At 36.9% G+C, this 15,112-nt stretch overlaps 1 protein-coding gene across 1 annotated transcript in view; it reads right to left on the reverse strand.

Annotated features, from left to right (window-relative positions):
- ADAM32 (ADAM metallopeptidase domain 32) overlaps positions 1-15,112 on the reverse strand; it is a 135,322-nt gene that overhangs the window by 39,027 nt on the left and 81,183 nt on the right. The window contains exons 15-16 of the mRNA XM_064368683.1: positions 4,103-4,211; positions 2,162-2,345 (exon numbers count right to left, since the gene is read on the reverse strand). Coding sequence (XP_064224753.1) covers positions 2,162-2,345; positions 4,103-4,211 — 293 coding nt within the window. The remainder of the gene's footprint in view (positions 1-2,161; positions 2,346-4,102; positions 4,212-15,112) is intronic.

The following is a 15,112-nucleotide window of genomic DNA, read 5'->3' on the forward strand; positions in this document are numbered from 1 at the left end:
TATGATCTATTATTAGAGTCTCATAAGTATTTAATGATGATAATAGAAATTTTGTTAAAATATACTAGAGGTGTCTATCGTTATATTATTGAATGTATAAAAAATTGAGACATAATTCTCCTAACTTTAAAGTATAATCATCAGAGGACTACAGATATATTCCCAACTCCATTACTTATGGCAATTGCAGCTTTCATAAGTTGCAGTTTTCACCTAAGTACAATAATACTTTTTTTTAAAAAAATGTTATTTTAGAAAAAGCAAATAGCATTAGAGCTTGTTTTTAGGTTAAAATGGGATAACATATGTGAAAATCATTTCCAGTTAAACATTAAAGAACAGTACAATACTCTTCAAATACATGGCATCACAAACCTCTTTTAAATCCAAACAATCTAACCCTTTTAAGCTTTTAATATGTTGAGTCTACTCACTGGTCCTTGGCCATGATGGTGTGTCTAACAAGTCCTTTTGGAATATAGCATCTGTTGTCTGCCTGGCTCAGTTGGAATTAAGATAGAGCCCCACTGCATAAGAACACTAACTTACAGAAACAATACTAAGAATATTTCATCATATATGATTAGTACTATCATTAAAAACTACCTGGTAAAATTTGTTTTCACACATTATTTCTGAGAAGAATTGTCTGGGTTATTAAAAAAGATTCTATTCTTACTGAATTACTTATCAAATCATCTCAAACCACTTATCAGTTGTGTTGCATTTTTTAGGTTTTTTTCTTTTCTGCTCCATGGCCTAAATACATCTACTGAGCTCCCTGGCCTAAACCTCCATCAAGAAGGCATTATGACTCCAAGGCATGAAAATAAATCAATATTAATGAGTCTGTACACTTTACCTACAGTAAAATTTATACTATAAAACTACTAAAAGTGGTTATTAAAATATACATTTTATATCTAAAGATACTAAGGCTTAATGATATTAAATTATTTCTTAAAGATCATTTATCAAGTAAGTGGCAGAGTCAGAATTCAAATTTATGAACATCTATCTTAAGGCCTACACTTTACACTTTTTATATTTCCCTATGAGCAAAGATCTGGTCAGGAATTAAATAAGATTTCATTTTCATTTTTAAATATTTATTTATTTATTTTATAAGTTCAAAGATTTATTATTTACAGATCCTGGGCAGGGAGAACACAATGTATCAGGAGAGGAGTCCTCCATCCCCAGGTCACACAACACAGAAATGAAGAGTCACACAGATGGGGGTGGGAGGAAGGAGAGAAAGAACTAACAATATACATATGTATGGAAGAATAGTGTATGGATTGCTTTAGGTTTGCAGACAAATTCCTGAATGGTCCACTTAAGAAAAACACGGGGAAAGCTGAGAGCCCAGTCCCCCAAGCAGGATAAATGCCTTTAAGTACTTATCTCTGGCTGGCTTGAGCTATTTGGCTGTTGTGTTCTATTTCCAATGCCTAGGCAGCAACCTTTGCCATTAAATGAGATTATTCCCATTAAATGAGATTTTAAAGCAAATTTAACTGCTCTGTCTTCTCCAGATTTGGGTTGGTTTCAAAGATGACAAATTATAATGATAACAATTGACTATAATAGCCAAACTATATTTAGTTATTACTATGTTATGGGCATTGTGCTAAGCAATTATACTATTATCTCATTTAATCATCACAATACCCTATCGAATAAATGCTCTTATTATCCCTACTTTACATACAGTTGAGATATCTCAGACTAGCTAGGTAACTTGAAAAATGTCAAACAATATTTGATTCTATCTAAGCAGCCTGATCTAAATTGTGTTGTTATTCATGGGGCCACAAAGAGGTATATATTACTAAGTTAGATCTCTTCTTTCTTCTCCCAAGAAGAAAAGCAAGTTTCCATGCTATGAGGTTCTTAACCACAGTATATTCCCAAGACTCTCTTCCAAGGAAACCACCAAATAATTGGAGTTTCCTTGCTCATAACACTGAAATTCTAAGGGGGGGATCCAATGTTCCCATTTTCCTCTTACTATTTGGAGACTAATTTAAGCTTATTCATTTTGCCTCCAAACATTTAAGATTACATAATACTAGAACTGAATTAAAATTTGAGACTTAAATAAAAAGATGAAAAATGAATAAAACTATATTTTTAAAATAAATTTTAAATTATTTACCCTTCCAATATCACATGGAGAGCCACTTTTGACAGCCAGTGGATCTGGAACTGATCGTGGCAATTTGTAGTCTACAGTCACGCATACAGAATCTCGTACAAAAGCATAAATCACATCACCATTTTCTTGACGGAAAGGTATTCGAGTAGGGTAGGTACAAACTAATCTTCCACATATAAGATTCCTGAAAACATTAAAAAAAAATGATTATTATATATTAGGAATGTATTAAGAATGCTTTGGATTTGCTTTCTATGATGAGAAAAGAATGGTTCTCCATTTATGGCAATGTACCTACAGAAAACATAATGCTTTCACGGTAACTTGTAAAATAAAAAGTAAAAAAGTATAAATCCACTGATCCTAGCTTAACTTTCAATGGTACTGTCAGAGGCATTTGAGCAAGAGTGACTCTATCTTGAATAGAGCCTAGGTAAAATAAAACTAAGACCTAGTGGGCTGCATTCCCAGGCGGTTACGGCATTCTTAGACACAAGATGAGACAGGAGGTTGGCACAAGATACAGGTCATAAGCTGATAAAACAGCATGAGACAAAGAAACCAGCCAAATCTTACCAAGACCAAGACAAAAGTGACCTCTGGTCATCCTCATTGCTCATTATACTCTAATTACAATACATTAGCATGATAAAAGATACCCCCACCAGCAGCATGACAGTTTCCAAATGCCACAGCAACATCAGGAAGTTACCCTATATGGTCTAAAAAGGTGAGGAACCCTCGGTTCCGGGAATTGCCCACCCCTTTCATGGAAAACTCATGAATAATCCACCCCTTGCTTAGCATATAATCCAGAAGTAACAGTAAGTATAAGCAGCCGGGCAGCCCATGACACTGCTCTGCTTATGGAGTACTCATTCTTTTATTCCTTTACTTTCTTAACAAACTTGCTTTCACTTTACTGTATGGATTTGCCTCAAATTCTCTCTTCCACAAGATCCAAGAACCCTTTCTTGAGGTCTGTATTGGGACCCTTTCTGGTAACAATACTAGTGGTCTGTTATTTATTGGGCAGATTACATATTTACTGTCAAATAATCAATTCACTACAGCATTTTATATCACCCCATAGCGGGAAAGAAAGATGAAAAAGTTGTAACCTCTACACTCAAGGACTTTACTGTCTAATACTCTTACTATAGCTTATGATACTAATATGATTCAAATTCCATTAAAAATGTTACAAATGAAATAAATCCTTACAGAGGTTTAAGATTCTCTCAAAAACTCTATGAAGTTTTTCTTAGTTGTGAGGTTAGAAGACACATTCTAACTTACACAGTTAGGGAAAACTTTATAAAGGAGATGCCATCTGAGTCAAAGCTCATATATTACTAAGATTTCAACAGAAACAGTGAAGTATTTCTAAGCAAAAGTAACAGCATAAGTAAATCAAGGAAGCATAACACTTCATGAGTCTACAAATTCCATGAGTGTATGAGTATGATTTGCTAACTAGGATTTAGCTCAGTGTCTGGCATATAGTAGGTTCCTAAGAGATGTTTTCTAAAAAATAAACTCATGATCAAAATATCAAAAACCTGACTCTTCAGATTCAGGAGGAATTGAACTGCATTTTATAGACACTGAGCAGTCTTCCTTTTGGGCAAGTAACAAAGTGGATGGAAAGGAAAAATGAGCAGTAAAGGTTCAGTGGGTATTACAAATTTCAACTTCGGATTGGATTTAGAAACATAATGGCCATTCGTGTATAAATGTTTAAACAGAAGATAAAATTTTAGCCTGCATCACAAGAAAGATGTCAGGGCTGGAGATTTTGATGTGAGATTCACTCCCATGCACATGCAATAGTTTAAACCACTGGAATGAATGACATATAATAAAGATAAGGGGGAAAGCAGAGTTTTTAAAAATCTATAAGAATATAAGAAAAATATCATTTATATTTGTAGAGCATACCTCCATCCACAGAGCACATATCTGTTATGTCTATCCCTACCACAGTTCCCAAATCTGTCTGATTGAGATTGTATTTCTTCATAGCAGGCAAATGGAGCATTTTTTGAACCTGTTAAAGTTAGAAATACATTTGGATTAAAATGTATATTGGTTTTTCATCTTCCTCCATTTCTTCATATTATGTTCCTTTTGTGTCTCTATTAATATCTAATTAAAACATTTTTGCCAAAGTGTAGGCTACTATAAATGTTCTGAGCATGTTTAAGTTAGTCTCAAGTAAGCTAAAGTAACTGGATTAGGCATATTAAATACATTTTTGACTTATGATATTTTCAACTTATGATGGGTTTATCAGGATGTAGCCACATCATAAGTTGAAAAACATTTGTTTGAAGAAATTTTTTTTTAATTTAAAATAAAGAAGAAATAAATATTATAGAAATAAACTATGAAACATGTAGAGCTAAAAAATTGTGAACTGAAAAACTCATTGGATAAGCTGAAAACAACAAATGACAATTTCACAAAATGGACATAATGACATATTAGATACTGCAGAAGAAAACAGCAATGAACTTGAAGGCACAGCGATAGAAACTATCCATACTAAGTTACATAAATATAAAGGTTGAGACAAAAACCAAAAAGTGCACTCAGTGCCCTATTAATACCAAGCAGGATAACTCATATGTTGTTGGAATTCCACAAAAATAGGAAAACAAAAAGGACAGAAAAAATATTTAAAAATAATAAGCAACATTTTTCTAGATTTTATGAAAACTGTGAATTCACAGATCTACAAAGCTTCAGGAAAGCTCAGATGAATAAAAAGTAAATCAAGAATAAAAACAAGAGAATCAGGTTAAATAAAAGTAAAAGCAAATTAAATCACAATGCAAACACAGAAAAACGGTGACAGAGAGAAAAAGTTTTAAAGTAGCCAAATGAAAAAATAAAGACGAATATCTGTACTAAACATTGATGCAAAAATCCTCAACAAAATACTAGCAAACCAAAATCAATGGCAGCTAAAAGGTCATTCATCAGGACCAAGTGGGTTTCATCCCAAGAATGCAAGAACAGTTCAACACTCAAATTCAAAAATCAGCTCTTCCACCAAGATGGTCGAATAGGATCAGCTCCAGTCTACAGTTCCTGACAAGAGTGATCCAGAAGGCAAGTGATCTCCACATTTCCAATCAAGGTACCAGGTTTATTTCACTGGAACTGGTTAGACAGTTGGTGCAGCCCAAGGAGGGCAAGTTAAAGCAGGGTGGGGTGTCACCTCACCCAGGAAGCACAAGGGTCTGGAGAACTCCCTTTCCTAGCAAAGGGAAGCTATTAGGGACACTTCTGACACTCTGGCACTCTGCTTCAGATATTATGCTTTTCCCACAGTCTTCACAACAGCAGTTTTTTTTTTTCCTTTATACCCTAGTGGCACCTAGAATGCCAATGAGACAGAACCACTCATTTTCCTGAAAAAAGGGGGCTGATGTCAAGGAGCCAAGTGATCTGGCTCGGTGGGTCCCACCCCCTCAAAACCAACAGGCTAAGATCCACTGGCTTGAAATGCTTGCAGCCATCACAGCAGTCTGAGCTCAACCTGGGACGTTTGAGCTCAGTGGGGAGAGGGGTGCCCACCATTGCTGAGGCTCTGGTAGGCAGTTTTAACCTTGCCTGTATAAACAAAGTCACTGGGAAGTTTACACAGCAACTGGGCAGAGCCCACAGCAGCTCAGCAAGGCCTCTGCAGGCAGACTGTAAACAAGACTCCCTTCTTGCTAGGCAGGGCATCTCTGAAGAAAGGTAGCAGCCCATCAGGGACTTATAAATAAAGCCCCTACCTTCCTGAGACAGAGCACCTGGGAAAAGGGGCAGTTGTGGGTTCCACTTCAGCAGACTTAAACATCCCTGCCTGGCAGCTCTGAAGGGAGCAATGGATCTCCCAGCACAACATTTGGGCTCTGATAAAAGACAGCTGCCTCCTCAAGTGGCTCCCTGAGTCCCATGTATCCTGACTGGGAGACACCTCATACAGGAGAGCTCTGGCTGACATCTAGTAGGAACCCTTCTGGGATGAAGCTACCACAGGAAGAAACAGGCAGCAATCTTTTCTGTTCTGCAGCCCCTGTGGGTGATGCCCAGGCAACCAGGGTCTGGAGTGAACCTCCAGCAAACTCCAGCAGACCTGCAGCAGAGGGGCCTGACTGTTAGAAGTAAAACTAACAAACAAAAAGAAATAGCTTCAACATCAACAGAAAGGACATCCACTCAGAGATGCCATCCAAAAGTCCCCAACTGCAAAGACCAAAAGTAGATAGATCCACGGAGGTAAGAAGAACCCAGCACAAAAGGGATGAAATTGCCAAAAACTAGAATGCTCTTCTCCTTCAAGGGATCAAACTCCTCACCAGCAAGGGAACAAAATTGGATGGAGAATGAGTTTGATGAATTGACAAGAGGAGGCTTCATTAGGTGGGTAACAACAAACTTCTCTAAGCTAAAGGAGCATGTTCTAACCCAATGCAAGGAAACTAAGAACTTTAAAAAAGGTTAGACAAAATGCTAACTAGAATAACCCGCACAGAGAAGAACATAAATGACTTGATAGAGCTGAAAAAAACAGCATGAGAACTTTATGAAATATACACAAGTTTTAGTAGCTAAATCAATCAAGTGGAAGAAAGGATATTTGAGATTGAAGATCCACTCAATGAAATAAAGTGACAAGGCAAGATTAGAGAAAAAAAAAAAAAAAGTGAAAATAAATAAACAAACCTTCCAAGAACTATGGGATTATGTGAAAAGACCAAATCTACCTTTGATTGGTATACCTGAAAGTGACAGAGAGAATGAAACCAAGTTGGAAAACACTCTTCAGGATATTATCCAAGAGAATTTCCTCAGCCAAGCAACCCAGGCCAACATTCAAATTCAGGAAATACAGAGAACACTACAAATGTATTCTTCGAGAAGAGCAGCCCCAAGGCACATAATCGTCAGATTCACTAGGGTTGAAATGAAGGAAAAAATGCTAAGGGCAGCCAGAGACAAAGGTCGGGTTACCCACAAAGGAAGCCCATCAGACTCACAGCAGATCTCTCAGCAGAAAACCTACAAGTCAGAAGAGAGTAGGGGCCCATATTCAACATCCTTAAAGAAAAGAATTTTCAACCTAGAATTTCATATCCAGTCACACTAACCTTCATAAGCGAAGGAGAAATAAAATTCTGTATGAACAAGCAATTGCTGAGAGATTTCCTCACCACCAGGCCTGCCTTACAAAAGCTCCTGAAAGAAGCATTAAACATAGAAAGGAACAACCAGTACCAGCCACTCCAAAAACGTACCAAATGGTAAAAAGCATCCAAACAATGAAGGAACTGTGTCAACTAACAGGCAAAACAACCAGTTGGCATCAAAATAGCAGGATCAAATTCACATATAACAATATTAACCTTAAATGTAAATGCGCTAAATGCCCCAATCAAAAGGCACAGACTGGCAAATTGGATAAAGAGTCAAGACCCATTGGTGTACTATATTCAGGGGGCCAATCTCAAGTGCAAAGACACACATAGACTCAAAATAAAGGGATGGAGGAAGATTTACCTAGCAAATGGAGAGCAAGAAAAAGCAGGGGTTGCAATACTAGTCTCTGATAAAACAGACTTTAAACCAACAAAGATCAAAAGAGACAAAGAAGGGCATTACATAATGCTAAAGGGATCAATGCAACAAGAAGAGCTAATGATCCTAAATATATATGTACCCAATAGAGGAGCACCAGATACGTAAGGTAAGTTCTTAATGACCTACAAAGAGACTTAGACTCCTACACAATAATAATGGGAGACTTTAACACCCCACTGTCAATATTAGATCAATGAGACAGAAAATTGACAAGGATATCAAGGACTTGAACTCAGATCTGGATGAGGCAGACCTGATAGACATCTACAGATCTCTCTACCCCAAATCCACAGACTATACATTCCTCTCAGCACCACATCACACTTATTCTAAAATTGACCACACGATTGGAAGGAAAACACTCCTCAGCAAATGCAAAAGAACAGAAATCATAACAGTCTCTCAGACCACAGTGCAATCAAATTAAAATTCAGGATTAAGAAACTCACTCAAAACTGCACAACTACATGGAAAGTGAACAATCTGGTCCTGAATGGCTATTGGATAAATAATGAAATGCAGGCAGAAATAAAGATGTTCTTCAAAATCAATGAGAATGATGGCACAATGTATCAGAATCTCTGGGACACATTTAAAGCAGTGTGTACAGGGAAATTTATAGCACTAAATGCACACAAGAGAATGAGGAAAGATCTAAAATCGACACCCTAACATCATGATTAAAAGAACTGGAGGAGCAAGAAACAAATTCAAAAGCTAGCAGAAGACAAGAAATAACTAAGATCAGAGCAGAACTGAAGGAGATAGAGACACAAAAAACCGTTCAGAAAAATCACTAAATCCAGGAGCTGGTTTTTTGAAAAGGTCAACAAAATAGATAAACCACTAGCCAGACAAATAAAAAAGAAAAGAGAGAAGAATCAAATAGATGCAATAAAAAATAAAAAAGGGGATGTCACTACCAATCCCACAGAAATACAAACTACCATCAGAGATTACTACAAATATCTCTGTGCAAATAAACCAGTACATCTAGAAGAAATGGATAAATTCCTGGACCTTACACTCTCCCAAGACTAAACCAGGAAGAAGTTGAATCCCTGAACAGACCAATAACAAGGTCTGAAATTGAGGCAGCAATTAATAAACTATCAACCAGAAAAAGTCCAGAACCAGAGGGGTTCACAGCCAGATTCTACCAGAGGTAAAAAGAGGAGCTCATACTATTTCTCCTGAAACCATTCCAAACAATATAAAAAGAGAGAATCCTTCCCAAATCATTTTATGAGACCAACATCATCCTGATACCAAAACCTGGCATATGCACAACTAAAAAGGAAAATTTCAGGCCAATACCCATGATGAACATTGATGCAAACATCCTCAATAGAATACTGGCAAACCAAATCCAACAGCACATCAAAAAGCTTATCCATCACAATCAAGCAGGCTTCATCCTGGGGATGTAAGCCTGGTTCAACATATGCAAATCCATAAATGTAATCCATCAAATAAACAGAAACAAAGGTCAAACCCACATGATTATCTCAATAGATGCAGAGAAGGCCTTCGACAAATTCAATGGCCCTTTATGCCAAAAACTCTCAATAAACTAGGTATCAATGGAACATATCTCAAAATAATAAGAGCTATTTATGACAAACCCACAGCCAATATCATACTGAATGGGTAAAAACTGGAAGCATTCCCTTTGAAACCTGGCACAAGATAAGGATGTCCTCTCTCACCACTCCTACTCATCACAGTATTGGAAGTTCTGGCCAGGGAAATCAGGCAAGAAAAAGAAATAAAGCATATTCAATTAGGAAAAGAGAAAGTCAAATTGTCTCTATTTGCAGACAACATGATTGTATATTTAGAGGACCCTGTTGTCTCAGCTCAAAATCTCCTTAAGATGATAAACAACTTCAGCAAAGTTTCAGGATACAAAATCAATGTGCAAAAAGCAAAAGCATTCCTAAACACCAATAACAGACAAACAGAGAGGCAAATCATGAGAAAACTCCCATTCACAATTGCTACAAAGAGAATAAAATACCTAGGAATACAACAACTAACAAAGGATGTGAAGGACCTCTTCAAGGAGAACTACAAACCACTGCTCAAGGAAATAAGAGAGGACACAAACAGATGGAAAAACAGTCCATGCTCATGGCTAGGAAGAATCAATATCATGAAAATGGCCATACTGCCCCAAGTAATTTATAGATTCAATGCTATCCCCATCAAGCTACCACTGACCTTCTTCACAGAACTGGAAAAAACACCTTAAACTTCATATGGAACCAAAAAAGAGCCCACATAGCTAAGACAATCCTAAGCAAAAAGAACAAAGCTGGCTGAAGGCATCATGCTACCTGACTTCAAACTATACTACAAGGCTACAGAAATCAAAACAACATGGTACTGGTACCAAAACAGAGATACAGACCAATGGAACAGACAGAGGCCTTGGAGGTAATGCCACACATCTACAACCATCTGATCTTTGACAAACCTGATAAAAACAAGCAATAGGGAAAAAATTCCCTATTTAATAAATGGTGGGAAAACTGGCTAGCCATGTGCAGAAAGCTAAAACTGGACCCCTTCCTTACACCTTATACAAAAGTTAACTCCCAACAGATGAAAGACTTAAACATAAGACCTAACACCATAAAAACCCTAGAAGAAAACCTAGGCAAGACCATTCAAGACATAGGCAAGGACTTCATGACTAAAACACCAAAAGCAATGACAACTAAAGTCAAAATAGACAAGTGGTATCTAATTAAACTTAAGAGCTTCTGCACAGCAAAAGAAACAATCATTAGAGTGAATCAGCAACCAACAGAATGGGAAAAATTTTTTGCAATCTACCCATCTGACAAAGGGCTAATACCCAGAATCTATAAAGAACTAAAACAAATTTACAGGAAAAATACAAATACAACCCCATCAAAAAGTGGGCAAAAGATACGAGCAGGCACTTTTCAAAAGAAGATATTTATGCAGTCAACAAACACATGAAAAAAAATGCTCGTCATCACTGCTCATTAGAGAAATGCAAATCAAAATCACATTGAGATACCATCTCACGCCAGTTAGAATGGCAATCATTAATAAATCTGGAGAAAACAGATGCTGGAGAGGATGTGGAGAAATATTAAAACATTTACACTGTTGGTGGGAGTGTAAATTACTTCAATCATTGTGGAAGACAGTGTGGCAATTCCTCAAGGGTTTAGAAATAGAAATACCATTTGACCCAGCAATCCCATTACTGGGTATATACCCAAAGGATAATAAATCATTCTAGTATAAAGATTCTAGTACAAGCACATGTATGTTCATTGCAGGACTGTTTACAATAGCAAAGACCTGGAACCAACCCAAATGTCCATCAATGATAGACTGGACAAGGAAAATGTGGCACATACACACCATGGAATACTATGTAGCCACAAAAAACGATGAGTTCATGTCCTTTGCAGGGACATGGATGAATCTGGAAACCTCATCCTCAGTGAACTGATACAAGAACAGAAAAAGAAACACTGCATGTTCTCACTCATAAGTGAGTGTTGAACAATGAGAACACATGGACAGAGGGAAGAGAACATTACACACTGGGGTCTGTTAGGGGGTGAGAAGCTAGGGGAGGGACAGCAGGGGTTGGAAAGGTTGGGGAGAAAGCCAAACCTTTCTAACATTAGGAGAAATACCTAACGTAGATGACTAGGGATGGAGGCAGCAAACCACCATGGCATGTGTATACCTATATAACAATCCTGCAAGATCTGCACATGTATCCCAGAACTTAAAGTATAATATAAATAAATAAATAAAATATCTCAGTTAATATGAAACAGTTTTTCTTCCTTTACATTTCTTTAAAAATGTGACCCTGTGTGGCAAAAAATAATAAAAATGTATTGGTACTTAATAACATGTAGTGATAAAAGACAGGATAAGAAAATGAAGAATATATACATATTGATTCTCCACTTGGTTGCTATTGGTGTATAGAAGAGCTACTGATTTGTGCACATTAATCTTGTGTCTGGAAACTTTTCTGAATTATTAGTTATAGGAGCTTTCTGGAGGACGCTGGGGTTTTCAAGATAAATGATCATATCGTCAGCAAACAGTGACAGTTTGACTTCCTCTTTACCAATGTGGATGCCCTTTCTTTCTTTCTCTTGTCTGATTGCTCTGGCTAGGACTTCCAGTACTATGTTGAAGAGGAGTAGTGAGAGTGGGCATCCTTGTCTTGTTCTAGTTCTCAGAGGGAATGCTTTCAACATTTCCCCATTCAGTTGGCTCTGGGTTTGTCATAGATGGCTTTTATTACATTAAGTTATCTTCCTTGTATGCAGATTTTGCTGAGAGTTTCAGTCATAAAGTGATGCTGGGTTTTGTTGAATGCTTTTTCTGCATCTATTGAGGTAAGCATGCAATTTTTGTTTTTAATTCTGTTTATGTGGTGTATCACATTTAATAACTTGCGTATGTTAAACCACCCCTGCACATCCCTGGTAAGGAACTCATTTGATCATGATGGATTGTCTTCTTGATATGTTGTTGGATTTGGTTAGCTAGTATTTTGTTAAGGATTTTAGCTCTATGTTCATCAAGGATATTGGTCTTTTCTGGGTTATGTCCTTTCCTGGTTTTGGTATTAGGGTGATGCTGGCTTCATAGAATGAATTAGGAATGGTTTCTTCTTTCTCTATCTTGTGGAATACTGTCAAAAAGATTGGTACTAATTCTTTGAATGTCTCATAGAATTCTGCTGTGAATCCATCTGGCTCTGGACTTTGTTTTGTTGGTAATTTTTTCATTACCATTTCAATCTCACTGCTTGTTATTGGTCTCTTCAGGATATCTAATTCTTCCTAATTTAAGCTAGGAGAGTTGCATTTTTCCAGGAATTTATCTATTTCTTCTAGGTTTTCTTGCTTATGTGTGTAAAGGTGTTCATAGTAGCCTGGACTGATCTTTTGTATTTCAGTGGTGTCAGTTTTAATATCTCCTGTTTCATTTCTTGGTGAGGTTATTTGGATTTTCTCTCTTCTTTTCTTGCTTAATCTTGCTGATGGTCTATCAACTTTATCTATCTTTTCAAAAAACCAGATTTTTGTTTCATTTATCGTTCAAACTGTTTTGTTGTTGCTGTTGTTGTTGTTGTTTCCATTTCATTTAGTTCTGCTCTGATCTTGGTTATTTCCTTTCCTCTGTTGGGTTTGGGTTTGGTTTGTTCTTGTTTCTCTAGTTCCTTGAGGTGTGACCTTAGAGTGTCAGTTTGTGCCCTTTCAGTCTTCTCGATGGAGGCATTTAGGGCTATGAACTTTCCTCTTCACATCACTTTTGCTGTGTCCCAGAGGTTTTGAAAGGTTGTGTCATTATTGTCATTCAGTTCAAAAAATGTTTTAATTTCCATCTTGATTTCGTTTTTGACCCAATGCTCACTCAGGAGCGGGTTATTTAATTTCCATGTATTTGCATGGTTTTGAGGGTTCCTTTTGGAGTTGATTTCCAGTTTTATTTCACTGTGGTCTGAGAGAGTGCTTGACATAATTTCAATTTTCTTAAATTTATTGAGGTTCATTTTATGACCTATCATATGGTCGATCTTAAAAAAAGTTCCATGAGCTGTTGAATAGAATGTGTATTCTGCAGTTGTTGGATGAAATGTTCTGTATATATCTGTTAAGTTCATTTGTTCCAAGGTGTAGCTTAAATCCACTTTTTCTTTGCTGACTTTCTATCTCGATGACTGTCTAGTGCTGTGAATGGAGTACTGAAGTCCCCCACTATTATTATGTTGTTTTCTATTTCATTTCTTATGTCTATTAGTAATTGTTTTATACATTTGGGAGCTCGTGTTAGTTACATAGATGTTTAGGATGGTGATATTTTCCTGTTGGACAAGGCCCTTTACCATTATATAATGTCACTCTGTCTCTTTTAACTGCTGTTGCTTTAAAGTTTGTTTTGTCTGATATAAAAATAGCTACCTCTGCTCACTTTTGGTGTCCATTTGCATGAAATGCCTTTTACCACCCCTTTACTTTAAGTGTATGTGAGTCCTTATGTATTAGGTGAGTCTCCTAAAGGCAGTAAATGGTTGGTGAGTTCTTATACATTTTGTGGTTCAGTATCTTTTAAGTGGAGCATTTAGGCTATTTACATTCAATGTAGTATTGAAATGTGAGGTACCATTGCATTCAGCATGCTCTTTGTTGCCTGTGTACTTTGGGTTTTTTGTTTGTTTGTTTTTTGCTTTTTAACTTGTATTTTTGTTTTATAGGCCCTGTGTGATTTATTCTTTAAAGAGGTTCTGTCTTGATGTGTTGCCAGGATCTGTTTCAAGACTTAGAGCTCCTTTTAGAAGTTCTTCTAGTGGTGGCTTGGTAATGGCAAATTCTCTCAGCATTTGTGTGTCTGAAAAAGGCTCTATCTTTCCTTCATATATGTTGCTTAGTTTCACTGGATACAAAATTCTTGGCTGATAATTGTTTTGTTTGAGGAGGCTAAAGATAGGGCCCCATCCCTATAGCTTGTAGGGTTTCTGCTGAGAAATCTGCTATTAATCTGATAGGTCTTCCTTTATAAGTTACCTGGTTCTTCTGTCTCACAGCTCTTAAGATTCTTTTCTGCTTCTTAATTTTGGAAAACCTGATGATACTGTGCCTAGGCAATGATCTTTTTGCAATGAATTCCCCAGGTGCTCCTTGTGCTTCTTGTATTTGGATGTCTAGGTCTCTAGCAAGTCCAGGGAAGTTTCCCTCGATTATTCCCCCAAATATGTTTTCCAAGCTTTTAGAATTCTCTTCTTACTCTGGAGCACCAATTATTCTTAGGTTTGGTCCTTTAACATAATCCCAGACTTCTTGGAGGCTTTGTTCATGTTTTCTTATTATTTTTCCCGTGTCTTTGTTGGATTGGGTTCTTTCAAAGACCACATCTTCAAGCTCTGAATTTCTTTCTTCTACTGTTCAATTTTATTACTGAGACTTTCTAGTAACAGTGTGTTCAAAATTTCCTGAATTTTTGTTGTTGTTGTTTTTCCTTTAAGCTATCTATTTCCTTGAATATTTCTCCCTTCACTTCTTGTATCATGTTTTGGATTTCCTTGCACTGGGCTACACCTTTCTCTGTTGCCTCCCTGATTAGCTGGTGAACTAGTGTGATTTGGGGTTGGGGGTTAAAGAGCCTTGTTTTGTCGTATTACCAGGATTGGTTTTCTGGTTCCTTCTCATTTGGGTAGGCTCTGTCAGAGGGAAGGTCTACGGCTGAAGCCTTGTCCCATAGGGTATTCCCTTGATGTAGTACTTTCCCCCCTTTTCC

Source organism: Aotus nancymaae, unplaced genomic scaffold (assembly GCF_030222135.1).
Source record: "Aotus nancymaae isolate 86718 unplaced genomic scaffold, 86718_ANA_hifiasm-v0.15.2.pri h1tg000079l, whole genome shotgun sequence".
Classification (NCBI taxonomy): Eukaryota; Metazoa; Chordata; class Mammalia; order Primates; family Aotidae; genus Aotus; species Aotus nancymaae.